This window comes from Hemicordylus capensis, chromosome 1 (genome assembly GCF_027244095.1).
Source record: "Hemicordylus capensis ecotype Gifberg chromosome 1, rHemCap1.1.pri, whole genome shotgun sequence".
Lineage (NCBI taxonomy): Eukaryota > Metazoa > Chordata > Lepidosauria > Squamata > Cordylidae > Hemicordylus > Hemicordylus capensis.
In genome coordinates, this window is record NC_069657.1 from 436447529 (window position 1) to 436473118 (window position 25590).

The window sequence follows — 25590 nt, forward strand, 5'->3', positions numbered from 1 at the left end:
TGGTTTGATGCTGGCGGGGTCTCCCTTTAAGGATGGGGGGTTTGCACTTATCCCTCCTGCCGCTTTCCCCCTGCCAGCACTCCATTTAAAAAAAATGTTTTCAGGGTGGGAGCATTCCTCCCTGCCCCCCCTCCCGCCCCTGTTGTTGGCTGGAAATACTGGAAGTACAGGCTGCGCGTGTACTCGCCGCCGTGTGCTCGCCCGCCACACCCACCGCACACAACGTGCACACGCAGTGTGCAATGTGTACGGTGAGTGTGCTCGCACAGTGGCATGCACACACGCAGCCCATACTTCTGGTATTTCCGGCCAACAGGGGCAGGGGCGTTCATTTTTCTAAAATGGAGCGCCGGCAGGGGAAAAGCAGCGGGTGTTGGAAATGAAGGACTATGCGCTGTCTCTTGTCTCAGTGATAGTGGAGGACAGACTAGTGAGTCAGAGGGCTAGAGGGTCAAGACACTGGTCATCCCTTCTCTACTGCTCTGACACTATCCCTTTGAAATGTAGATTGGTACTCTCAGGGACACTTCCTTCCTTCCTGCTTTGCACTTCCTCTTCCCTTCTTCTTTCCTGTTCCTTCTGCCTTGCAACAGGCAAGCTCCTCAACCCTGCACCATATGTGCAGAGATGCAGAATCCATCTGCATCCAGCTAGATAGATAGATTATTATTATTATTATTTTTACATTTATATCCCACTCTTCCTCCAAGGAGCCCAGTACTACATACTTGAGTTTCTCTGTCACAACAGCCCTGTGAAGTAGGTTAGGCTGAGAGAGGAGTGACTGGCCCAGAGTCACCCAGCTAGTTTCATGTATGAATGGGGATTTGAACTCGGGTCTCCCCGGTCCTAGTCCAGCACTCTAACCACTACACCACACTGGCTGGAGATGGCTGGAGATGGGATTAGAGATCCCATCTCCTCACTTTCCTATCTAGAATGGAGTTCTCTAATAAATACCATTTATATTGATTTGAAACTATGAACTGGCTCCAAGTTACTTTACTCTCAGCATACACTCATGCCTAACTAAATTCCGCTGTGTTGTGTCTCTGTGCACTCTGCTATAATGAAAAGGGGTTTCTCTTACCAGAGAGCATTCCCAACAGTGGGAGGGGTAAGTGCAAACCCCCCACCCTTAAAGAGAGACCCCCGCCGGTGTTGAACTGCAAACCGGCACCAGCACGAACTGATTCTCAGGCCTCTTGCACGTTCGTGCACATCTCTAGGATTCAGTGGTATGTAGACTGAGGCCTAATTGACACATGCAAGAGAACGAGGTGACTATGCCATTTCAGACTGCAGGCAGGGAATACACATGGCCAGCCCTACCATGGAGCAAGGTGAAGCAGGCTGCTTCAGGCATCTAGATTGTTGGTCAGTTCTCTGGAGTGGCACAGCGGCCCATCCAGCACCCCCACCATGGATTGACTGCAGAGGCAGAAAGACAAAAGCAGAAACAATGCTTGCATTTGTCTTTTCCAATATGAAAGGAAGGGGGAGAGGTTTGAAAGTAAGAAACTGGGGATGTGATGTCCATCCTTTCTATGTCCATAGAAAGAAAGAGGAATAGGGGCATTTGCTGTTTTGCTTCAGACAGCAATATGGCATGGGCAGACACTGGGGAATCCACTTTTGAATGGTATCCATGCAAAAACAAAAACAAAACCATCCTGCAAACACAAGACTGACACAGCAGAAAGATTATATTTCAGCCCTTTGCCAGCTGCGCTAGTTTTCTGCAGAGAGTTTTGCACATTAATCTGAGCGTTCAAATATGTGGTCCCATACTGGCAGTCTGCAGTGATACAGTCCATTCTACCACATCAGCATGGTATTATTGCTATCATTATTAAAAATGGCTGACGTACTGTGGAACGTTACCCACATAACGGAACATGACATCCATGCAGTTTGCCCTGAGCTGGGAAGTGCTTGGGTTAAATTCTTTTCAGTCAAATTCATTAGCTGACTTTAGGTAAGTCAGTCTCTTTCAGCCCCCTTTCCCTTCCCACATAACTGCAGCATAGGGGTAAGAATTGCCAGGCTGCATCAGACCAACAATCCATCTAGTCCAGGGGTTCTGAACTTTGGTTCCCCAGATGCTGGACTACAACTTCCATCATCCCCAGCCACAACGGCCTTTGACCATTGTGGCTAGGGCCAAAGGGAGATAGAGTCCGATAACATCTGGGGATCCAAGGCTGAGAACCCCTGGACTAGTCCATCAAACTGTTTTCTAGGGATCTGCCCATACCATTGGGGCGCCTCATTACAGAGGTGCAGAAATGATTTGAGCTGCCGCAGCTGAATTATTTCGGGGGGGGGGCGGCGGCGAAGGGATGCAGTTGCTTTAAAAGGAGACATGCAGGTCTCACCTGCTCCTCTGCCGCACACTACCACCCCACCTGTCAGTTCTAAAAAGCCCCGCCTCCCAGCAGATGTGTGGCATCGCACACACATGGCCAGCGTGCAGGATTGGCACGCACAGATGCATGCTGACATTGCACGCAGACTGCTGGGAGCAGCCAAGCAGCCATGTGACATGGCTTTTTAGAACTGACAGCATCATAGTGGGACGGCGGAGGGGCAGAGGAAGAGCAGGTAAGATCCGCATGCCTCCTTTTAAAGCTACCACTTTCCTTCCCACCCCTCGTGGCTTCATTAAATGCTTTGTGCACATCCCGACTGTTTTCCAGTAGCAGCCAGCCAGGGGCCTTCAGAAGTCCACAAGTAGAACAACCTTCCTTTTTATTGTCTGTCCCCAGGATCTACTATTCAGAGTTATATTGCCTCTACACATGGAAGTTCCATTTACCCATCTTGGCTAATAGCTCTCAAAAAATCTATCCTCTGTGAATTTATCTAATCTTTTTTTTTTTTTTTTAAGCCATCGAAGCTAGTGGTGTGGCCTTCACCGCATCTTGTGGCAGTGAATTTCATGAAGTTGATAATGCATGGTGGCTGACATACAGATCATGGATGCACCCTGTGCAGCAAGAGAGCTGCATAACAGAACTTCCCAACTAACTGCACCAGTGTATTTTTGATGCCCTCCCCTTCCCCAGGAAGCCCTCTGTGCCACCTGAAAATAGGTCCCTGAGGGTTCTGCAGGCCATTGGGACATATTTTCAGGTGGCACAGATAGCTTTCTGGGGAAAGGGAGGGCATCAGAAATTGCCACCTCCCTATTCCATTGGATCTTAAGTTTTAGCATGATGTGTATGATGAGAAAGAGAGAAGAACAATTCTCTTCCCACATACAATTGTAAAAAGTTAAATGCCTCTCTCAAGATGGTGAACCCCTGCTAAATGGGCAAAGAGGCACCTTTTAAACGTGGAGGTTCTCTTTATTTAGCAACGGGAGAGCAACTGGCCCTATCCACCCCCAACACAGTACCCCTCCAGCGACTGTTGCTGGTATCTATTTTACATTTATTTTTAGATTGTGAGCCCTTTGGGGACAGGGATCTGTCTTATTTATTTGTTTGTTTGCTTATTCATTTTTTCATTTATCTATGTAAACCACTTTGGAAACTGTCGAAAAGCGATATATAAATATTTGTTGTTGTTGATGCTGCTGAGCTGCTGTGCTTTAGCTAGCTGGAGTGGTCGGTTCCATCTGTGCAGATAAATGACCATTCTCATTTTTGACAGGAATTACACCCCTAGAGCTGGAAAATGAGTGACAGCATTGTTGCACTTACAGTTTTCAGAGTGTTATCATGCTGTTATGGTCCTGGCCATCCGGCCTGCGGAAGCCAAATTTGCAATGGTGTAGCCTTTTATAGTTTTAAAATTTTATGGAAATGTTATGGTTTTTAAATTATTGTATTTTTTGAACTTTTATATGTGTTATATGTTGAACTATTTTAACTTTTATATGTGTTTTAATTGTTGTTAGCCGCCCAGAGACGTAAGTTTGGGCGGGGTATAAATTTAATTAATTCATCATCATCATCATCATCATCATCATCATCATCATCATCGTCGTCTTTAAAAACTCCAAACCACTATAACATTTCATTGGTGTTGTCAGAGGACTGGAAATGAACATTGGCGGGAATGTTCTCCAAAGATTACTCCATGGAGAGAGCACAACCATTGTTGCCCTAACCCTGGCCCTAACCATTACCCTAATGCTTTCCTCTGTGCAAAAATGATTTGCAAATTTACCCTTATCGTTTGGGAGTAGAGATAAAGAGGGGGTGATAACATGTAGAAAGCTGTAAGTGCAACAACACTGTCACCTATTTTCCATTTCTAGGAGGGGAGACGTTGCCAAAGATTGCCATGAGCGTTCCTCCCCACAGCTGGCCAGAATGTGTGGGTCTGGCTCATGCACTATATCAGTGTTTCTTAGCCACCAGTCCATGGACTGGTGCCGGTCCGTGAGGAGTTGAGTGCTGGTCTGTGCCAGTCCATAAGGAATTACCCTCTCCCCAATAATTTTGAACCGGTGAGGGCCGCTGTTGTCGGAGCTAATTTCTAGGCAGGCAGCCTTTGCTGCTGGGATAATGTTCATTTCAAGGAAGCTAAATGAGTGTTATTCCAGCAATGAGGGATGCCTGCCTAGAAATGAGCTCTGGAGAGCTCCTGGTGGTGGCACCCCCTTCCCAGCTTGAAATTGTTTTGAGGGGTGCCTGGGGGTGGAGGCAAGGGGAGGCAACCCCTATACTAACCGCACGCAAAGTATGTACTGGTCCATGACTCCAAAAACGGTAACACTGCACTATATAACAGGGATAGGCAACTGGAGAGGAGAGCTGGTCTTGTGGTAGCAAGCATGACTTGTCCCCTTAGTTAAGCAGGGTACGCCCCGGTTGCATATGAATGGGAGACTTGAAGTGTGAGCACTGGAGGATATTCCCCTCAGGGGATGGAGCTGCTCTGGGAAGAGCAGAAGGTTTCAAGTTCCCTCCCTGGCTTCTCCAAGATAGAAAGATTCCTGCCTGCAACATTGGAGAAGCCGCTGCCAGTCTGTGAAAGCAATACTGAGCTAGATAGACCAATGGTCTGACTCGGTATATGGTAGTTTCCTATGTTCCTAACCTTGGTTCTCCAGCTATTGAACTGCAATTCCCGTCACCTGCAATTTATTGTAGCTGGAGGTATTGTAGCTACATACAGGGCTTCTGCCTCGAATCTCCTTCAGGAGAGAGTGTGTGCATTCACACACCAGACAAACTTACCCCAAGATCCCTTCAAGATCTTTGGACCCACTCCACACACAAGTCAGGCTTTGTAGTGCAAATTCTAGCTGATCTTGAGGTATTTCTGGCTTTTAAAAATCCTGGTTTTAAGCTCCTTTTTCTGAAAACGCCAGAGTAAATAGGGAGAGGCACTGATGTAGAATCATTAGCATGATATGATACTCTCTTTACAAATGCAGATCTATCTCTGCAGGGAGCTCTCTCTCCCCCCCCCCCCGCCCCCGCCCTTGGCTAGAGGGAAAACACTGACCATGTGGACTTGTTTCAAAAGAAAACCGAGAGCAGAGGGGAGGGGCTGCTTCCCTCAATGCCGCAAGTGTACTTTGAAGTGGCTTCACTCAACATTTACCCCCCAGCATGAAGCCATGTGCGAGTTGTAGCTCAACAGCAGCTGTTGAGTCAAGGTTGCCTACCCTGGACTATAAGCATGTGTGTGAAACAATTTGAACCTTCTAAAGCACTGTGTAGATGTTGGCAAGTGAATACTGATCAAGCAATATAGAAAATCTGCTGCTTTCATTTTGATCCAGCGCTCCCTTGGCAGTGCTATGCATGACATCCCCTCCTCCACCCACTTTTGGCATGCAGGGTGCAGAATTGGTGCCGTGACAACTGCTGCAATGCTGTCAATGGGGCTGGGACTATGCCCTGATGTCAGTGTGGTGCATCTTGGCATGGTGACCCTTTTTAACAGATTGCCTGAGCATACATCTGGACCATCAATATGTCTAGCTCAAGAGAACAAATACATTATTCAGCGTTAAAAATTACTGCAATGTTAATCAGTGTTGTTATATTCATTATTTTCCTTTGCATCTCAGTGATTAACTGCTTGGTTAATAAAAATATTTCCACAGGCTCTCAAAACACATGTGCAGCTAAATAGCTACTCCCCAGCCCCCACCCCGAATTGTCAAAACATGATCTTCTAACCTGACACCTGACATATTTGACAACTACATTCTTAGCTGGAAAAAAAACCCTGGTAGGATTCCTTAAAGAAGGTCTTTATTATATTGCTGAAAGCAGTGCTGGATTTAGGCACAAACCAAGTAAGATACAGTTTAGGGCCACACATTATGAGGGACCTCTGAATATTTTTTTAAAAAAAGACTAAATTTCAAGTTTGACTTTGTTGGCTGGAAAATAAAGCAGAAAGGAAACAAAGATTCTAAACTGGACACTATCGTTCTGATAAGACAAACATGTACGTGGCAAGCCCTGCCGACACAGTGCTTTAACAATTGGAGGTAACAGAACAGAAGTGCCGTGGTGACTGGGCAGTGAGGATTCCATATGCAGACAGGGAAGAGGAATGGGTAGGGGGCACGTGAGTGAGTGAGTGGCAGGCAGGGGGTGAGCGAGTGAGCAAGCGGTGGAAAGGGGGCAAGCGAGGGAGCGAGCGGCAGAGAGGGGATGAGCGAGCGAGTGAGTGAGTGGCGGGGAGAGGGCAAGCGAGTGGTAGTGGAAAGGGGGTGAGTGAGCAGCAGGGAGGGGCAAGCAAATGGGGGGGAGGGATGGGGGGGTGAGCAGAGAGTGAGTGAGTGAGTGAGCGAGCAGGGAGGGGCGAGTGAGCGAGTGAGCAGGAAGTGAGCAGTGGGGAGGGGGTGAGCGAACAAGCAGTGGGGAGTGGGTGGCTGACACTGAGCAATAAAACAGGGGCTGTGGCGGAGGGCAAGGAGCGAAACAAAGTCCTAGCACACAGGTGCTCTGTGTGGGTTCAGCTAGTTTAGCATATTGAGTTTATAGGAAGAGCGGGATATAAATGTAATAAATAAATAATAAAATAATCCAGCCCTGGTCCTTTGGATACATAAGGTGGTTGTCTCTCTAGGCTGTTATAGCACTTGATTCCTGGAAATGCTTTATTATTAATCATCATCATCATCATCATCTACCATACCACACAAAGGAAAGTGGGCACCTGGAGTACTGCCCAAGTCCCTGTGCAGATGTGAGCACTGCCAATGGGGCTGCACTGCAGGGCACCATCACTCTGTCACAAGCGCTCCGTGAATGCAGTTGCATGATGTGATGCGCATTGGAAATAATAGGAGTTGCACAACTGCATTCACAAAGTGCTTATGACAAAGCCCCACTGGCGATGCTTACTTCTGCACAGAGGCACAGGTGGTGCTCCAGTTACTCATGTTCCTTTGCATGTCATGTCAGCCATTTTTATTATGATTATGATTATGATGCTTTTCAACAAAAAATATCAAAGCAGATTGCATAGGGGGAAATGGAATAAATACGCCTTCTTGTTGTTATTATTATTATTTCTTGTTGACACAGTCAGATACTGTCAGACAAACCACTATTGACTGGTTTGTTATATCCAGACATCAAGTCCTTCCCAAGGACCTGGGATGGCTGAATTTTATTATCAATATTGTTCTTGTTGTTATTATAGATATCGTCGCAGAATATAGGCTGTTCCCACTAAAGTTGCTTTTTGTAATTGGCTGATGGTGATTTCTGTGGCCCCTATGGTGTTGAGGTGCTTTTCAAGTAGTTTTGGAATTGCACCTAGGGTGCCAGTTACCACTGGGATTATTTTGGTCTTCTTCTGCCACAGCTTTTCAATTTCAATTTGTAGATCTTTGAATTTTGCGATTTTTTCTATTTCTTTTTCTTCTATTCTGCTATCACCTGGTATTGCTATGTCAATTATTTTGACTGGTTTTTCTTTCTTCTCGACTACAGTTATATCTGGTATATTGTGTGGCAGATGTTTGTCTGTTTGTAGTCGGAAGTCCCATAATATTTTTGCATCTTCATTTTCTCCAACCTTTTCAATGTTATGGTCCCACCAATTTTTGGCTACAGGTAGCTTGTATTTTTTGCAGATGTTCCAGTGTATCATCCCTGCTACCTTGTCATGCCTTTGTTTGTAGTCAGTCTGTGAGATCTTTTTACAACAGCTGATGAGGTGGTCCACGGTTTCATCTGCTTCTTTAGAAAGGCGACACTTGCTGTTTGTTGTGGATTTTTCGACTTTTGCTCTTATTGCATTTGTTCTTAGTGCCTGTTCTTGTGCAGCCAGTATTAAACCCTCAATTTCTTTCTTCAAGTTGCCATTCTTAAGCCATTGCCAGGTCTTGGTGATGTCTGATTTTCCAGTTATATTGTACAAATATTGACCGTGCAGTGGCTTATTTTTCCATTTTTCCAAGTCCCAGCTAGTCCAGCATCCTGTTTCACACAGTGGTCCACCAGATGCCACTGGAAGCCTACAGGCAGGAGTTGAGGGCATGCCCTCTCTCCTGCTATTACTCTCCTGCAACTGGTACTCAGAGGCAGACCTGCCCCCCCCCAACACACACCCCACACCCCAACCGGAACATTTATAATTTAAAAGCACTTACTGCTGTGGCTCTGTGTTAAGAACATAATAACAACCCTGCTGGATCAGGCCCAAAGCCCATCTAGTCCAGCATCCTGTTTCACACAGTGGCCCACCAGATGCTGCTGGAAGCCTACAGGCATACTAGGTTGGGCACCCAGGGCACGTGCCCTAGGCGCCACTGGGGGGGCACCAGTCCCATGCTGCCCCCCTTCCCGATTTGTGGATTTAAAAAAAACTTTTTACCTGTAGCCCCTTTGGGGGGCTTCCTAAGGTCCACGGGGGGCAGGGTCTGCAAAGGTTGTCCCTCCCCCCTCTGACCTCTTAGATCACTGCCACAGCCTGTCTCGGGCTAATTTTCAGTCCTGTTTGGGCCTACAAAGATCAGTGCAGTGGCCATTTTGGAGGTTGCTGAACATGCTCAAAAGGCCTCTGCGAGGCCTGGCAAGGCATATGACTTCGCAGGGACCATTTTTGCATGTGCAGTGGCCATTTTGTAAATTTTTTTTAAAAAAAAGGCTGCTGAAAACAAAAATGGCCACCGCACATGCTCAAATGGCCTCTGCAAGACCCAAGTCTAGATTTTTCCCTGATCTAGAGAGTCAGAAGAATGCAAAGTTGTTGGCAAGGGACCCGAGCATTTAAAAAACAGATATAAATGGCACAAAAGTAAGTGGACAAAACATCCCTTAAAAAGACAATGTTGGTTTAATAACTTGTAAGCTGGCAAAACTGAAGGGTGGGGGAGAGAGGCAATGAATAAAATAGAAATATTCACTCGCATGCTGTTTAATTCTCTATACAGAGCTCTATCTTTATTTTCGTATTTGTCAAGCAATCTGATTATAAGGTTTGTGAGATTTCAAACTTGGAAAGTGCCTGCCTTTAACTTGTGTGGCGCTTTAAAAAACAAACAAACTGAACATCATACTGTTTTGCTGTTCTGTAGCTAGTTGCTACTTCCATCTTCTTCCTGATCAGGCTGCTGGATCCAAGCCTATTGCACGCTGCTGGATAATTTCAGATTGTTTGGGGTCCCTAGGATTTCCCATTGCAACCATCTCCCTTTAAGACAAAAGCTGTTTGGACAGAAAAAGGCCCATCCCTGAATTTCTTGGAGGCAGCAACCTGTAGTGAAGTGTGCTGAGGTGGCAGAGTATTTGCTAAAGAGAGCTTTCACTGCTTAGCTTTATGGAGGCATGCCGAGCACATGGATGTGCTGTGTTTCCTTGAGAAGGTGACTGGCACATATGTGTGGTTGTATATGTGTGTGTATGCATGTGTGTGTTGCTTATGACCTGTTTCTCCTGAAAGTGTCTGAACTTGTATTTTTGAGCTGATATTATGGTAAAATTATTTGAGAGATAGGTGTCAGATGTTTGGACAGAGGTGCAATTTCAGTGCTTGCCCTAGGTGAATTTTTCCCTAGATACGCCTCTGCCTACAGGCAGGAGTTGAGGGCATGCCCTCTCTCCTGCTGTTACTCCGCTGCAACTGGTGCTCAGAGGCATCCTGCCTTTGAGGCTGGAGGTGGCCTTTAGCCTTCCGACTAGTAGCTGTTGATAGACCTCTCCTCCATGAAGTTATCCAAACCCCTCTTAAAGCCATCCAGGTTGTTGGCTATCACCACATCTTGTGGCAGATAATTCCACAAGTTGATTATGCTTTGAGTGAAAAAGTACCTCCGTTTGTTGGTCCTAACTTTCCTGGCAATCAATTTCATGGGATGACCCCTGGTTCTAGTGTTAAGTGAGAGGGAAAAGAATATCTCTCTATACACTTTCTCCACACCATGCATGATTGTATAGACCTCTGTCATGTCTCCCCGCGGTAGTCTTTTTTCTAAACTAAACAGCCCCAGGTGTTGTAGCCTTGCCTCATAAGGAAGTTGTTCTGGGCCCCTGATAATCTTGGTTGCCCTCTTCTGCACCTTTTCCAGTTCTACAATGTCCTTCTTTAGATGTGGTGACCAGAATTGTATACAGTACTCCAGGTGTGGCCGCACCATAATTTTGTATAAGGGCATTATAATATAAAGAATGTGGGACTTTTCAGATTAGGGGGAAAAAAGATGGTTAAGGGAACTGTAGCTCAAGGGTAGAGCACATGTTTTCCATCCAAAAGGTCTTAGGATCAATTCCCTGGTATCTCCATGTAGAGTGGGAAAAGACCTATCTAAAACTCTGCAGAACTGCCTGCAGAATACTGATCTAGATGAACCAGTGTTATGACTGAGTATAAGGCAGCTTCATAGGCTCATAGCAGATTACATAAAGTGTGGACATTTCTCTTTCTTTTTCTCATTATAGTAGAAAAGGTCACCCAGTGAAGCTGAATGGTGGCACATTTCGACAAAAGGAAGCAGTTATTCTCACAACACATCATTAATCTGTGGAACTCAACGCTCCAAGATACAGTGCTTAGACAAACTTTAAAAATGGATTAGAACAATTCACAGAAGATTGGTCTGTTCCTAGCTATTAGCTATGATAGGTAAATGGAGCCTCCATCTGTAGAGGAAGTATGCGTCTGAATATCAGGTGCTGTGGACAAAAAGGAGAGCCATTGCCTTTGTTCCCTGCTTGTGGGGATTCTGGATGCATATGGCTGGAAACAGAATGCTGAGCTGGAAGTAATGGCAGCTTGATACAGCAAAGGGCATTTTTATAACCTTCTACAGGTCAGAGACATGAGAAGGATGAACCAATATCAACATGCAATGAAATTGCACATAACAAACACTGATCTTTGAAACTTCTCTCTTTCCCCCCAAGTGGTTATATCTTGTAATATACCTCTTCCCTACTACCTGTCACCCTGGGTGAAATTGCTGCTCTGTCTGAATTGCCGTCAGAGACAGCAAATTTCAGTTAGGCACGATCAATGTTGTATTGAGTGAGCACACCACCCGCTAGCTTCAAAAATGCCCCTTATCTTTCTTGATGCATATTCTAGGTTTTGCATTGTGTTTTTTAAACTGCAAAACATCTTTGAAATTTGGGGAGGAGGTTGAATTAAGTTTATTTGGTTTCTTTTTGCTTTGTAAAATTAGACAGCCAAAGAAACATGCCCATTTAAATCTCTATCCATCTCTCTAATCTCCCCACACTGTGCTTCAATCGGGTCCTTTCTTGTATTCCATTGGTATTATTCAGCTATTAACTTTATAGAAGAATTATATGAAATGGTGATTTCCTTTTGAGTTGGGAATATTTTCTACACTTGCTCCAGAAAGCTACAGTAATTGTCAGCCTCTTAAAGGAAATGATTGCTGGATCTTATGTTGCATATGAATGGCATACAGATTGTGTGTGTGCATGTTACTGGAATGTGAAAACAAAGCAGGCCAAGAGCAGGCTTGCAGACCTCATCCACATGTCCCTCTTTTGCACACAGGAAAGCTAATGTGGGCCAGTTCAGAGAAGCATGTTCCTTCCTTGATGACTGCGGCAGCAAGCGATGACTTAACCAAATGCATGAGCAAGCACAGATCAAAAATCGCACTGGGACAACTCTCACGACTGCCGAGAGTGGGTGCGGAGGGTGTCGGGGGAAGGCTGATTTTGACTCGCCTTCCTCCCGCCAGACAACCAAGTTCTTCTGTTGGGAACGCAAACCATGCTCCCAGATGAGCCGAGCTGCATGCTTGCAGCACTGAGCTCCGGAAGCTGGGACGATGCATCCTGGCCCCCGGAGATCCCACAATGCACCATGCAAGTGCATGGTGCATTGTGGGGGTCCCACTAGTGGTGGCTGGGAGCCTGCTCCTGTGCCAGTGCCAGCTGGGAGCAACCGGCACTTGTCCATGAGCAGTTAGCCTGAGTTAAGGGTGCACTCGTGCCCTTAACCTCAGCTAACCGGCGGGCTCCGTAGGCAGGTTTGCTGCAGTGGTGCTGCCAGGATCCATGTGGATGCTGGCAGTTCTCATGGGCAGCCAAGCCCGGGCTTCACTGCCTTAGCCCACTCTTGGTTGCTCATGAGAAGAGCCTCACTCTTTACTAGTTTGTTTCTGGGCTGTTGGTGCTAACCTTAAAACACTAAAGGGTTTATTTATTAAGGCTTTAAAGGCTTTATTTCCCCTCTTATTGTCTCACTTTTTCGATCAAGTTTTCTAAGATTGGTAGACTGGTATTCTCGGGGCCTGTCGCTCCACCTTTCTTGCTCCTAGGCTACTCTTGAGTCTCTCTGCTGCAGACTCCATTAGCTATGCAGCTCTTCTCCCATCCTCCCTCTATACAGGTGAAACTCGGAAAATTAGAATATCATGCAAAAGTCCATTAATTTCAGTAATGCAAATTAAAAGGTGAAACTGATATATGAGACAGACGCATTACATGCAAAGCGAGATAAGTCAAGCCTTAATTTGTTATAATTGTGATGATCATGGCGTACAGCTCATGAAAACCCCAAATCCACAATCCCAGAAAATTAGAATATTACATGGAACCAAGAAGACAAGGATTGAAGAATAGAACAATATCGGACCTCTGAAAAGTATACAGTGTACTGTGCTTGATTGGCCAGCAAACTCGCCTGACCTGACCCCATAGAGAATCTATAGAGCATTGCCAAGAGAAGGATGAGAGACATGAGACCAAACAATGCAGAATTGCTGAAGGCCGCTAATGAAGCATCCTGGTCTTCCATAATACCTCATCAGTGCCACAGGCTGATAGTATCCATGCCACGCCGCATTGAGGCAGTAATTGCTGCAAAAGGGGCCCAAACCAAGTACTGAATACATATGCATGCTTATACTTTTCAGAGGTCCGATATTGTTCTATTCTTCAATCCTTGTCTTCTTGGTTCCATGTAATATTCTAATTTTCTGAGATTGTGGATTTGGGGTTTTCATGAGCTGTACGCCATGATCATCACAATTATAACAAATTAAGGCTTGACTTATCTCGCTTTGCATGTAATGCGTCTGTCTCAAATATCAGTTTCACCTTTTAATTTGCATTACTGAAATTAATGGACTTTTGCACGATATTCTAATTTTCCGAGTTTCACCTGTACTATGAGCAGAAAGGAGGGCCCTAACCCCTGCTAACTGGACAAAGAGGCACCTTTTTAACATGGTGATTCTCTTTATTTAGCAGGAGGAGAGTAACTAGCCCTATCTACCACCAGCATAGTACCTCCAGTGACTGTTGCTGGTGTCTGTCTTTTTAGATTGTGAGCCCTTTAGGGACAGGGAGCCATCTTATTTATTTATTGTTTCTCTATGTAAACTGCTTTGGAAACTTTTGTTGAAAAGTGGTATATAAGTATTTGTTGTTATTGTTGTTGTTTAGGGCTAATATTCTGAAGGCCTGCAGAGAGCCTGGCTCATGTTCTCCTAGTTTCATAACTGAGGGAGATGGACCTGAGACAACAGTTTGGTTGTGGTGCCACAGTTATGAAAAATCTCTCCAGAGGGAGACCTGCCTGGCCACCCACATGTTGGTGAGCAGCAAAAACCCAGCTCTTCAAGAAAGCCTTTGAGTGTTGACACTGCTGAAAAGTTGTTGCATGCATTGTTCTCATTATGATCCTGCTGTTTTTATGTATTTTATGTAAGTCGAATGATTGCATGTTAGTTTATTGTGCTATATTTTGCTCTTTTTATTTGTAAGCTGCCTTGAGGGTCTCTAAGTGCAGGCTATCAGTTGCCATAAATAAATAAATACCTATCACCTTGCTTTATCTCAATCAGTTCACACATTCAAATATGGATTGTCAAGCCATCAAGTGGTGTACATTCATGTGTGAACTGGCTCTAGGAGATGACTTTTTTCGAGGGGTTAATGTTTGGTATGATCAGCTCCAGGATTTGGGGACTCTTAGGCAAGTATCCTCAGTGGATCTCATTAACCTAATGAAGTCAGGGAATGCAAGCTGAAAATTCCCTCACACTGCTTCTGACCTCCTTTATTATTATTTCTTATTATTTATTTGCTACATTTTATACTGCCTTTCTGCCTTGACAAAGGCACCCCAAGTGGTTTACAATATTAAAAGAAGCAAATTACAGAAGATTTAAAAAAGGTTTTCTCAGGCTGTTGGTCTTTTCAGGAGCCGAGGGCAAGAGCTCCCTGACCTGGGCGCCTCCTTTCTTGCCTTCCTCTCAGGGCACTCTGGTCTTTCCGTACTCCTGGGAAGGTGGTGGTGGGGCTGCCCCAACAGTCCTCACAGGCCAGAGCTGATTTGTATTCTTCATGCAGAATGAGAATGGTGGGGCTCTTGGAATGGTGTACTCATTAATAGTCTTGGAACTCTATCAACTTCCCAGCTGTGTCATCCATAAGAGCTGACCTTGGTGAATACTGGTTACTTAACCTTGTGACTGCTGTGACATGTATGCAGAGAGATCAAGAGAAAAGTTTTAAAAAGTGGATGGAGCTGGGCAGTCCATTACAGTGGTGGGAAAAGGCTTCAAACCACACTTGTGGGCTTCCTAGAGGCATCTGGTTGGCCACCATGGGAGGCACAATGTTGGACTAGATGAATATTTAGTCTGATCTAATAAGTCTCTTATGCTCTTACACTCTTGATGCCCTTAACTCCCCTCCTCTCTTGCTTCTACACAATTTTATCAATCACTGGCTTACTTTGCCTTTTTCTCCCACAGAAAGAGAGAAGGGCAAGCAACTGGGCTTCGCTTGTTGTTTTTGTTTTTGTTTTTGCTGTTGTTGTTGTTGCTGCTGCTGCTAAAGAGGCAAGCCACCTTGCAAACTGAGCAGCAGCTTGACTCTTCAGCAGTGGAAAACTGCAACAGAAATAACTAAATGCATCTTCAGCTGCATGCATAGTTTTCTTGTGTATATATATATCTTCTTTTGGTGCTAGTCTTTGCCTGGAACAGCCCTTGCATTGTTCAAGTCTCTCCCAGGATCCACTTCTTCATCCATCCTGAACCATCCTCTCCACTTTCTTGAACCATAAGATCTCCTCCAGTAATGCCTTATTGTTTCCTAAGGCATCTCCATTACTCATTCTACAAGTATTTCTGAACATATAGCAATAGCAATAGCACTTACATTTATATACCGCTCTATAGCCGGAGCTCTCTAAGCGGTTTACAATGATTTAGCATATCCATAGAGCACACCTTTTGGTCAGGGACAATGCCAACTTTTGTCTTCTGCATAGAGTGCATAGTGTAATATAAACATTAAAAAGAAGCAAGGGTTGTAATTTTGACATGAGTCAGGGCATTCAGCAGACTATTTTTGCATGATGGACCAATCTTGCAGAAACACGCTCTACCAGTCAATTTATGGAATCTATCACATAAACCACCATAGGTGAGCAAATGGTACATTAAATGGCCCATAGCACAAGAGTTATTTTTTACTTGATTAATAATCTGTTTTTAAACTGGTTAGTTGGATAGCTAATCAATTACCTGTAAATAAAGTTGCATCTTATCAAAACTTGAATATAGGTGCCTTTCTGAAATAGTAAAGTAAGCATGAGATGGCTTGCAATTTGATTAATGAAAGGTATCCATTGTAAATAAGAAAGGCCTTCTTGAGTATTTGCCCTTGCTAATTAAGATTGCCCACACCCTCATTAACTAACCAAAACTTTAGAATAATGACTAATTTGCTGATTAACCTAATTAATGCTGGGAGCCTTATTAGTCTTAATTGTTTCACTGGTGATCCTGCCCTTTATCTAGATTGCTGATGGGGATATAAGTCACATTGGTCTCAGCTAATGGATCATAAGTGAGCCTTAGCCTGACATAAGATGGGACACATCAATGGCTCCAAAACATTTGCTTGTTTAAATATAAAAATAAACTACAAGCATAATAACAGGCTGGGATGGGAAGAAAAAGAGTGTGAGAGTGTGGTTATATTAGACAGCTATACTGGTTCTATACTTATTTAACTAGCATTGATTATTATTGGCACGGGTCTTATTTTCACTGTGCATATCATGGGAACTGTAGTTTAATACCAGTGATAAGAATTCTGTACTAGAGATGGCAACCCTGCCCACCTACCCAGCACCATAATCTCTGGGGCTCTCCAGGAAGAGGAAAGAACTGCTAAATTCATATGTTATGTCTGCTGTGTAGATATTCCCCGAGAAAGGGCAAAGTAGATGGGACCACAGGAGATCTTGGAGTAGATGATCTCCCACTTTTTAAATGTGCTAACTGCAGCCATGGGGCTGGGGAGGGGGAATTTAGACTGGGACTGGGGCGATAGGGTTTTATCCTATTGCAATGCCCAGTCTGAATTGCCTCCATCCATGGAGCTGTTATCTTCCCAAGGAGCAAACACACAGCCACTCAAGTAAGTATGTGATAGTATGATGGTGGAAAATGGTGTGTATGTTGAGGGCAGGGGAGGAAAACCATGGCCAGGATGAAATCACACACCCCATAGCTGCATGCATTATCCTTTTAGGCATTCCAGTCATGGATCTCAGAGCGAGAAAGAGAGAGAGAATTTGGTCCCATATTGCAGGCTGGAATCAAAGGTGGGTGCAGGATCTGAAAATACTGAAGACTGCTGATCTAAGTTAGATGGAGAGATACAGCAATATAGAATGTGCACCCCATTGGATTCTCAGCCGAGGAATGATATCGACCTGAATTTCCGACACCCAGTCACACACTCCAACATGTATTTGGGGTAGGATGAGTGTGTGTTGGTACAACAACCAAAGGTTAGAGAGGCATATATTGAGTGTCTCCCTTCGTCCCCTTTAAGTCAAAGGGATACACACTTGAGGATACGTTTCTTTCTAACTCTTGGCTTTTGTAACAAGAAGGAACTCCTGGGGAATAACAAGGGATGGAGAATGCCATCCTGGACTCCTTGTGAATCTCCCTGAGGCTGTTGGCTGGCTACTGTCCGTAGACAGGATGCTCAGCTGGACAGATCATCAGCATGACCCAATATGTCAATTCTTATGATTTTATGCTGTGTTCCCCTTTAGGTGGTGAAGCACCTACTGCAGAGCAGTACTGAGACTGAGAGCAGTGGCTAGAGCAGCAATAGAGGCAAGGAAGTGCAGCCTATTTCTAGCATAATGTAGTGACAGAAAGCAGTGCCCAGCAGGTCAAGATGAATGTTTCCTGCTCCTTATTTTTATGAGCAACAGGGCATTCCAGGGGACAGCCTCTTACAGAGTCCTGTTTGCTTGTGAGGAGAGAGAGTACTGGGGACATTGGGTTATTTTAAAATAAGACCTATTTATTTACCAGTTTGTAAGATCTGCATGTGGGAGAAGGTGGACACCCAACAGAGATAGTGGTAGTCTTTTCAAACACTCTCAGTTTCACCCAAAGCAAAGAGCATGATGCTGTTGGACAGGGCTGTCCTTAGGGAGGGGCGACTGGGGCAATTGCCCCAAGCCCCGCACTGGCACAGACCCCGCAGCCTGCCCTCCTCTCTCCCCCAGTCCCAGCCACTTATCTTTCTCTGCAGCCCAGCCAGAGAGGATCTTTTGTGTCTGTGTGCAGCTTGAAAGGCTCCCAGGCAGGCTGCTAGAGCTCTGCCTCTCCCCGCCTCTCAGTTGTTTGGCGGGTAGGCAGGGCTTCTAGAGAGGCCTCCATGCAGGCCTCCATGAAGCCTGAAGCTCAGAAAAGAAGCAGGCAGGCAGGCTATGCCAAGCACCAGAGCTCTCTGCAGACCCTCTGTTCAGCCCAGCCCAGCCTTCGTAATGGAGGTATGATGTGATTTCCTTTTTGTGGTTATCTCTCCCCACCCTTGAATATTTAGGGATTGGTTTGCCATAGGGCTTTGGTATTGAGCAGAGATGTAGGGCAGGGTGGGAAGAATATGTATATTTAAATTGAAGTGGATTGGACAAATTGTTGGTTTTTAATGTTTTTCTTTAATTTAAAAAAGCCCATCCAAAAAGTCCTATAAGTGGCTTGCTTCATGGCAGAAAATTACAAAAATGTCTGGAACTGAAGGCCCCCCCTCTGACCATTATTTCACCCCCATATGGAAGAATCTGCCCTTTGTCTTCATAAAAAGGGTAAAATGCCCCCCCCCCATTTCTGCCCCAGCCTTTAGATCACCTGTCCTGGAATGACTTGGCATAAGGCTTTGGTATTGAGCAGAGATGTAGGGCAGGGTGGGAGGAATATGTATATTTAAATTGAAGTGGACTGGACAAATTGTTGGTTAAAAAAAAACACATCCAAAAAGTCCTATGTGGCTTGTTTCATGGCAGCAAATTACAAAAATGTCTGGAACAAACAATATATAATTTGTTTGTTTGTTTGTTTGTTTATGAATGCACTATGCTCAAGTTGATTTGCAACCCGGAAGGTCTGAGAACTGTGAAGCATGTGTTGTGCTTTTTACTTTTAGTTCTTTAGAAATGCATTATATGTCCAAGCTGGTTGGACATGTCCAAAAACCTCACTCACACTATTTACACTGTATGTCATCAATCAGTATGATGCTGTAAGGATATGAAATGTTAAGGAGGCCCCACACATGCTGATATGCCCCCAACCCCACATCCCACTAGGGACGGCCCTGCTGTTGGAGCTCCTCTGCCATCTGCAAAATATGTGCAAAATATAGTCAATGCTGCTAAATGGTTTTCTCTCCAGGCCCTGATAAAGCAGGTGAGATGCAACCAGTAGACAATATCTACCATCAAAGAATCATTCACTGAATACTTGCAACATTGTTTGTCCACTAGTGCCCATGAATTGACTGGCACATCTTTAGCTATTTACTAAAAGCCTAGAGATCACTATCTCTTCAACTGGCATGAAACAACAGCACTCTGCCTTGCCCAAGGGTGAATGCTGAACAAACATGATGCACATTGCTCTTAAGGCAGATTCGGTGGTTGCAACCCAATTTTGTTATGAAAACATCTTCCTGGGCCAATTTTGTGCACTATTGGTTTTAGGTGGTTGGAAATCTTGTAACACTAAAAGTGCAAGGCACGGAACGTTCTCAAAAATGCCATAAATCTTTTTTAAAATGGGCTATTTATTTATTTCTTGCTTTGAAATATGACTTTTTAATTCTGCTTCATGCAGAGGCAATGTAAGATAAAATGCTACACTAATCAGTATGGTGCAAGGAAGAAGGTGCAATAATATAATTAAAAAACTAAAGGACAAAGCATGAATCCAAATTTTGCAACCTTTTAATGCCATTCACGATAATCTCACTTTGCCAGAAGATTGAGGCACTTCCAGGGATCTTACAATGCAGGGTAATTTAATCTGGTTTTAAATTAGGGTTGGTAAAGTGCAGAAAGACTGTGTCAACACAGAATTGACAGGGGCTACAAAAAGGAGGGGTGTGGTGTGGTGCAGGAAATTGGCGATTTGCTTCTCCCTCCTCGCATTTGGTCCCAGTCCAAAATGTAGTCAACCGCTCACTGTAGGGAGACACCAGCTCTGTCCTCCCCCCTCCTCAGACATCCCGACTTTTCAGACCACTTTCCCAACTCCAGTTGCTATAGCAACTTCAGGAAGCTTTCTAGAAAAAGAACTACACATCACTTCTTGAACTTCACCCAATCTACTTCATTAAAGTGTAGCAGCTGCTTATGTTTGTTTGGATTCTTGAAGGGGCAGACATGTGTGTGTTACTCAATCCATGCTTTTTTCTTCTTGGAAAAAAGAGGGAAGTCAACAACAAAATCCCATATATTTATAGTAACTGCTGATCTTTCCAAATATTACGGAATCCTAGTAAATTATTTTCTTCCTCTTCAGTGCATTTCTGCTGCATTGCTTTCCTTAAGACTATTTACATGCAACACCCCCCAAAAAGTGCTTTTGAGCCTCTCACACAATATTTGTGCCTCCTGTGAATGTTGTTAATGCAGGACTGACCACAGAAAAGACATAGCAAGCATTCTGTAGGCAAAATAGGTTTCATATTCATATTACAGACTGATTTAAATACAAACTGATTTGAGCATCACACCTGAAAATGCCCTTTTCAAAGTAATTATCTTTTTTGTGTTCTCAGCATTTGTAATTTGAATGTAAAACTTCCTTTGGCTAGTATGTGTACATTGGATTAAAAATTGGCTCTCTTCCTCATTTTACTCAGCATGAGCAACACACACAGTCCACACTTATGCAACCTTATATTGCACATATGAGGACACCCTTGGTGGAGATGTTTGAGAAACAGATCCCTTACATTCTGAATTCAAAATGAATCAAGAGAGGAGAGATGGGGAATGGGTAGGGGAGGGAAGAAATGGAGAAAGACAGAGAAAGGGAAAGATCCAGAAGGTGAAAAGGAGGGGAAAAGCACAGAGAGTAGAGGGAACTAAGTCAAGAGACAGGAATGGGAGAAAGAAATGTGAGAGAGGTAGGAAGAGAGAAGTGGAAGAATGGGAAATGGTAGGGAAAAGCACAGCTATAGATAGGTATGGAACATTAAAGTTAACTTATACAACACTGTTCATGATGAAGGAGATCAGCTTGAAAAATGACCAACTTGCTTCTCTCTTTGGACATACAATTACTCCATGAATGTGCCCTTATCTAGGAGCAAAACATTTTAGATTTCATTACAGTTGGACAAGTGTGTGGATGGCTGAGTTGGTGAAGAGTGTTATTGACCATTCACAGATAAGAAGAAAAGTGGTGTGATGTAGACCCTAGGTATGTGAAAGAGGGTGAAAGAAAAAGACTTACCTATAGTTGACACCACTGTGCCCACAAAATAGAAAGCACCTGTGAAGTCCCATCTTGGTCGGAGGGCATCTGCTCTGATGCCTGCAGCCATGGCTGCCTCATAACTTCTCAAGAAGGTCCTTAGCTCAGGGAGGCTAATGTTGAACATCTGGCTGAAGTTCTGAAGGGTCCAGTTCCAGCGATGTTGAGCTTCTGTTTCAGATGGGCTTTCAATTGCTGAGAAGATGGTGGCTCCAGCGGTCAGGTATGCCACAATGAGCACCGCCAAGAGGACAAACCTGCCGTTGTCCTCATTGAAATGCGACATGCAGCAGCAGCCCTTAGGTCTCCTGATCGACATCATCCAAATTTCAGCACCACAGAGACAACGGACAGCGACCAACTCTTCATTGGATACACCGGCATGGGGCTACTGTCCAGTTAAACAGTCTGAGAAGAAAATGTGGATCCAAATTCTCTGGACGGATTGTTTGTCTGAGTCATGGATCTTGGCTTGCCATGCTTGAGGTCAATGCAGAATTCCACCAACCCATATCGCATATGGCTCCTTCACATTAGCCCAGAAAAACAGATGTACTTTGGGCTACTTTAGGAGTTCCTTAGTCTTTGTAGCCCAGTGCCCACTACTGAGCTCTGGAGTGCAATGACTATTTGCTTGTAAACAATGGCTTTACTTTCACATCCCAGGTAGCTCCATATGGCCATATTCTTTGTATTCCAGCCTTTATCAAACTAAAGGCAGACAGATCTAGGGTTTTTGTTGTCATTTTTGGTCACCAGCTACAATAGGACGGGGGAATGTTTGCATTCAGTTTCAGTTGTGCTGAAATGTGGCAAATGAGGCCATTGGTATTTTTCTTTCTAAATAATTCCCAGTTAAGTCAGTCATCTCTGTGCAAAGGGCCAATTCCTCCTGCCATCTCCTTGTCACCCTTCTGTCATTTGAGATAAACAGGCCTAAACACCAAACTATTTCAATTACACATGACACAAGTCTCTCTTTCTTCTCTGTTGGGTCTGCAAGTCTCTTTATGTAAGTTGCCTTCTCATGTACTAAGAAATCTACATGAGGCAAGAGCAGGACAAGCAGCTGCATTCAGCACCATGTTTTGAGGCTGTAGGAGTGCAAATGTACAGAGAATTTATTGAGAAGCTGCCAATCAGTATTTAAGGTGGACCAATCTATCCAACCAGCTCCTGCTTTTCTCATTTGCTTCAGTTTTGCAGTCATCTCCTTGGACTGGAAAGCCCTAGATCAATGAGATTCTTGTTCCAGGTCCATTTTTATTCCTCAGCCATAAGCCATTATAAAACCTCAGAGAAACAATTCAAAAACAGAATAAAACAATAAGTTGCTTTAAAACACACTCAATGACAATTGACTTATTAAACTCCCTGCCTTGGTTTACACACCAGTAAAAGAAGTGGCAGCTTTTTCTGTTGTTCTATAGATGAGATCCCAGTAGAATTTAGCAATAATTTTTACATTTGTATGTGCTTTTTGAGTTTGCAAAGTGCATTATCTTGACAAAATCTTTAGAAGAAACCTGTAAGTTAAATAGCCCCATATTCCAACTGGGAAGCTGAGGCTGAGGGGGGAGCTTGTCAAAACCCACCTAGAGTTCATAGCAGAGGTAAGATTCAAACCAGGGTACCCTTGATTTGCAGCTCAGTTTCCTATCATTTAGGTCTTAATCAACCGTATTGTTCTGCATGGATCTCTGCAATCAAGGTGGACCTTTATTTAATAAAAGGTATGGCAGATGCAACAATTCATTCCTCTATGCTGCGGTTTGACTTTTCTTCTGGCAGATATACAGGTATCACTTCACCATGCACCTGAGTGGATCTTTGAAACAAACAAACAAAAAAGGCAAGGGGTGGTGGTGGTGGAGAAAAATCACTCTCTACAACCGAATGCTTACAGAGTCTGCACTTTAACATGTAGGGGATTTTAAGCAGAGAAGAGAATAAAATGATAGGGGCTGGAATGGACCATAAGATCATCTAGTCCAACCCCTTTATTAAGGCAGAACCCCAACCTAGCCACCACACTCTCCTACCCCCGATTAACCCACCCAATCCAGATTACAGTGTGCCAAAAACAAAGATAAAAAAGCAAGAGGTTTTGTTTTTTAAAAAACAAAGAATACTTGTTTTATTTACCTTCCTAGTGATCCAAGCAAAGCTAGCGCCTTTGGTCTCTTCTTTCCGCCTCCACTTCCAAAGCTCTAGTCTTGCTATTCAGTCCTGCTCCCCTTTCCCCCACCGCTCCCCGCAAACGCAGCCTCCGGCAAAACGTTTCAACCCAGCCGCCAGCAAACATACACCTGGATCTCTCCAAAAGTACATCTGGCGCCCCGGAAGGTGCGGCTTCAAGTCCCCGAAGTGGTTTCCCGTAAACCCGGGCGGGGGTCGCCTCCGCCGCTTGATCGATGGGGAGCGCTGCTGAAGGAAGTGCGGCTGTTCAGCACCACGGATAGCGCACTGCAGCTCCGCGTGCGCCCGCGACTCCTCGCCCTCCTCGCCAGTAGTTGAGCTCCGGGGGGCTGGCAGGGAGGGGCGGGGGGCTGCTCCGGCTCCCAGTTTCCCGAGTTGCTCAATGATCGCGGTCTCCTGCTCAGTTCTTTGCCCGCAGATCTGTGGCTTGCAAAGCGCCCAATCCGAAGCGAATGGGAAAATGGTGGTTTGTGCCCGCCCTGCCCATCAGCCGAGAGGGTTTGGGGTTGTTGTTGTGTTTCAGCTGTTTGTAGCAGTTTGTGCTAGAGAGAGCGGTCTTCGACGCTGCTGCCCGAGGTTTTCTTGGGGGCGAGCGGAGGGGGGGGGGGGGAGAGGTTGGTCCACGGCAGAATTTCTCTCCAGACGCAACGGCGGAGAGCAGCGGCAGCCACAAAAACCCTCCGTGCTGGAAGAGGACTGGCGTTCTGAAGCAGGAACAAGAAACATCACTTTCTGCGCATAGACGCTCCAGAGCAGTTTTAAATCTTTCCCGAGCATCTGTCGATAATTATGGATCTCGCAGAGACAGAAGTGTATGGACGTTTGTAGATTTAATTGCAACTGTGTGTCAAATATTTCTTTGTTAAAAAAAAAACCCAACACGTTTCAAGTAGTCTTTTGAAAAACTACAAAAAAAGACGGAGTTCTCCCCTCCCCCGCCTGCATTATCAACTCATCTTTGTTCAATGGCAAGGCAGAGGGCAGTTAATTCATAGCAGAAGTGGAGTTCCACCCTAAGCATTTGAGGAGGCTCCCCAATTTTACTGAACTCCCTCTGCCAAACACAATAGCCCACACAGTTCCCAAAAGTGTCTTTCCCCCCACCCCCCACCCCCAAAATGAGCAGTAGTTCCTCAACAAGGCTTCCCTCTGCCACCTCTGATTTAGAGAGCTGAATATGAGCTGAATGATTTATTCTTGCCGGGGATGTGAACGCCCACCTCAGTGCCTTCCCTGTTATAAACAGGTGTTGCAGGTTCCAAAAACCTGCAATATCTGTTTGATCAGAGATTAAATGTGTTCGTATAATAAAGGCAATAATGTCTCTCTGTCATTCAGCTGTCTTCAAAACAACCATCTCTTTCCAGGCTGTGTCACAGGATGGACTGAGAGATTAGCCTTGTTAACTAAAAGGAATTATTGTTATCTGAGGCATGGGCAAGACTAGAAATAGACACAGGCTTTTGGATAAATCTTTATGTACTCTTTCCGTATATAAAAGAAGAGTTATTTTTTAAACAAATATTTCAGCACAAGCTAATTTTAATCAGCAGCCGGATCAAAGAACAAAAAAGAAGTTGACAATGCATAATGGGGGGCGGGGGGGGGGAGAGAGAGTGAGAGAGAGAGAGAGACTTTTGGATTAATGTTGTGCCAGGATGTTATGTTCAGTATTGTATGATAGGAAGTGTAGAATTGTGCTGGTATGGCCGAGTACAGAATCAATGTGCTGTCCTCATTAGTGTGTTGAATGAGGACTGGGAAAACTTGGATTTGAATCTTCATTCAGTGATGAAGATCCCAAGGTGATCTTAGTCCAGTCATGCTCTTTAAGGCTAACCTAACATTGCAGGATTGTTGTGAAGATCGAGGGCGTAGCAAGGGGAGAGGGGGCCCGTGTTCGCCTTTCTCCCCAGAGGCTCTTTGGAGTGAGGGAGATAATGAAGAAAATAAGGAGGGGTGGAGTTGGGGGCCCTCTGGAGCTGGGGGTCCCGGGTTCTTTGAACCCATCTGCTCAATTATAGCTGCACCCCTGGTGAAGATGTATGCTGCCCTGAACAACTTGGATGTAGTTCCCTAAGTAGTGGTAGCGGCACAGCAGAAAATGACTTGACTAGCAAGCCAAAGGCTGCCAGTTTGAATCCTCGCTGGTATGTTTCCCAGACTATGTA

General features: G+C 44.7%; 1 protein-coding gene across 2 annotated transcripts in view; it reads right to left on the reverse strand.

Moving 5' to 3' along the window:
* KCNK12 (potassium two pore domain channel subfamily K member 12) overlaps window positions 1-23980 on the reverse strand; it is a 99376-nt gene extending 75396 nt beyond the window's left edge. The window contains exons 1-2 of one of the 2 annotated variants that reach the window (XM_053243868.1): window positions 23366-23980; window positions 21200-22513 (exon numbers count right to left, since the gene is read on the reverse strand). In XM_053243868.1, coding sequence (XP_053099843.1) covers window positions 21200-21542 — 343 coding nt within the window. In that variant the 5' untranslated portion in view covers window positions 21543-22513; window positions 23366-23980. Of the gene's footprint in view, window positions 1-21199; window positions 22514-23365 lie in introns of those variants that run through there. The other variant, XM_053243878.1, reaches the window with a different exon arrangement.
* Window positions 23981-25590: the final 1610 nt, after the last annotated feature.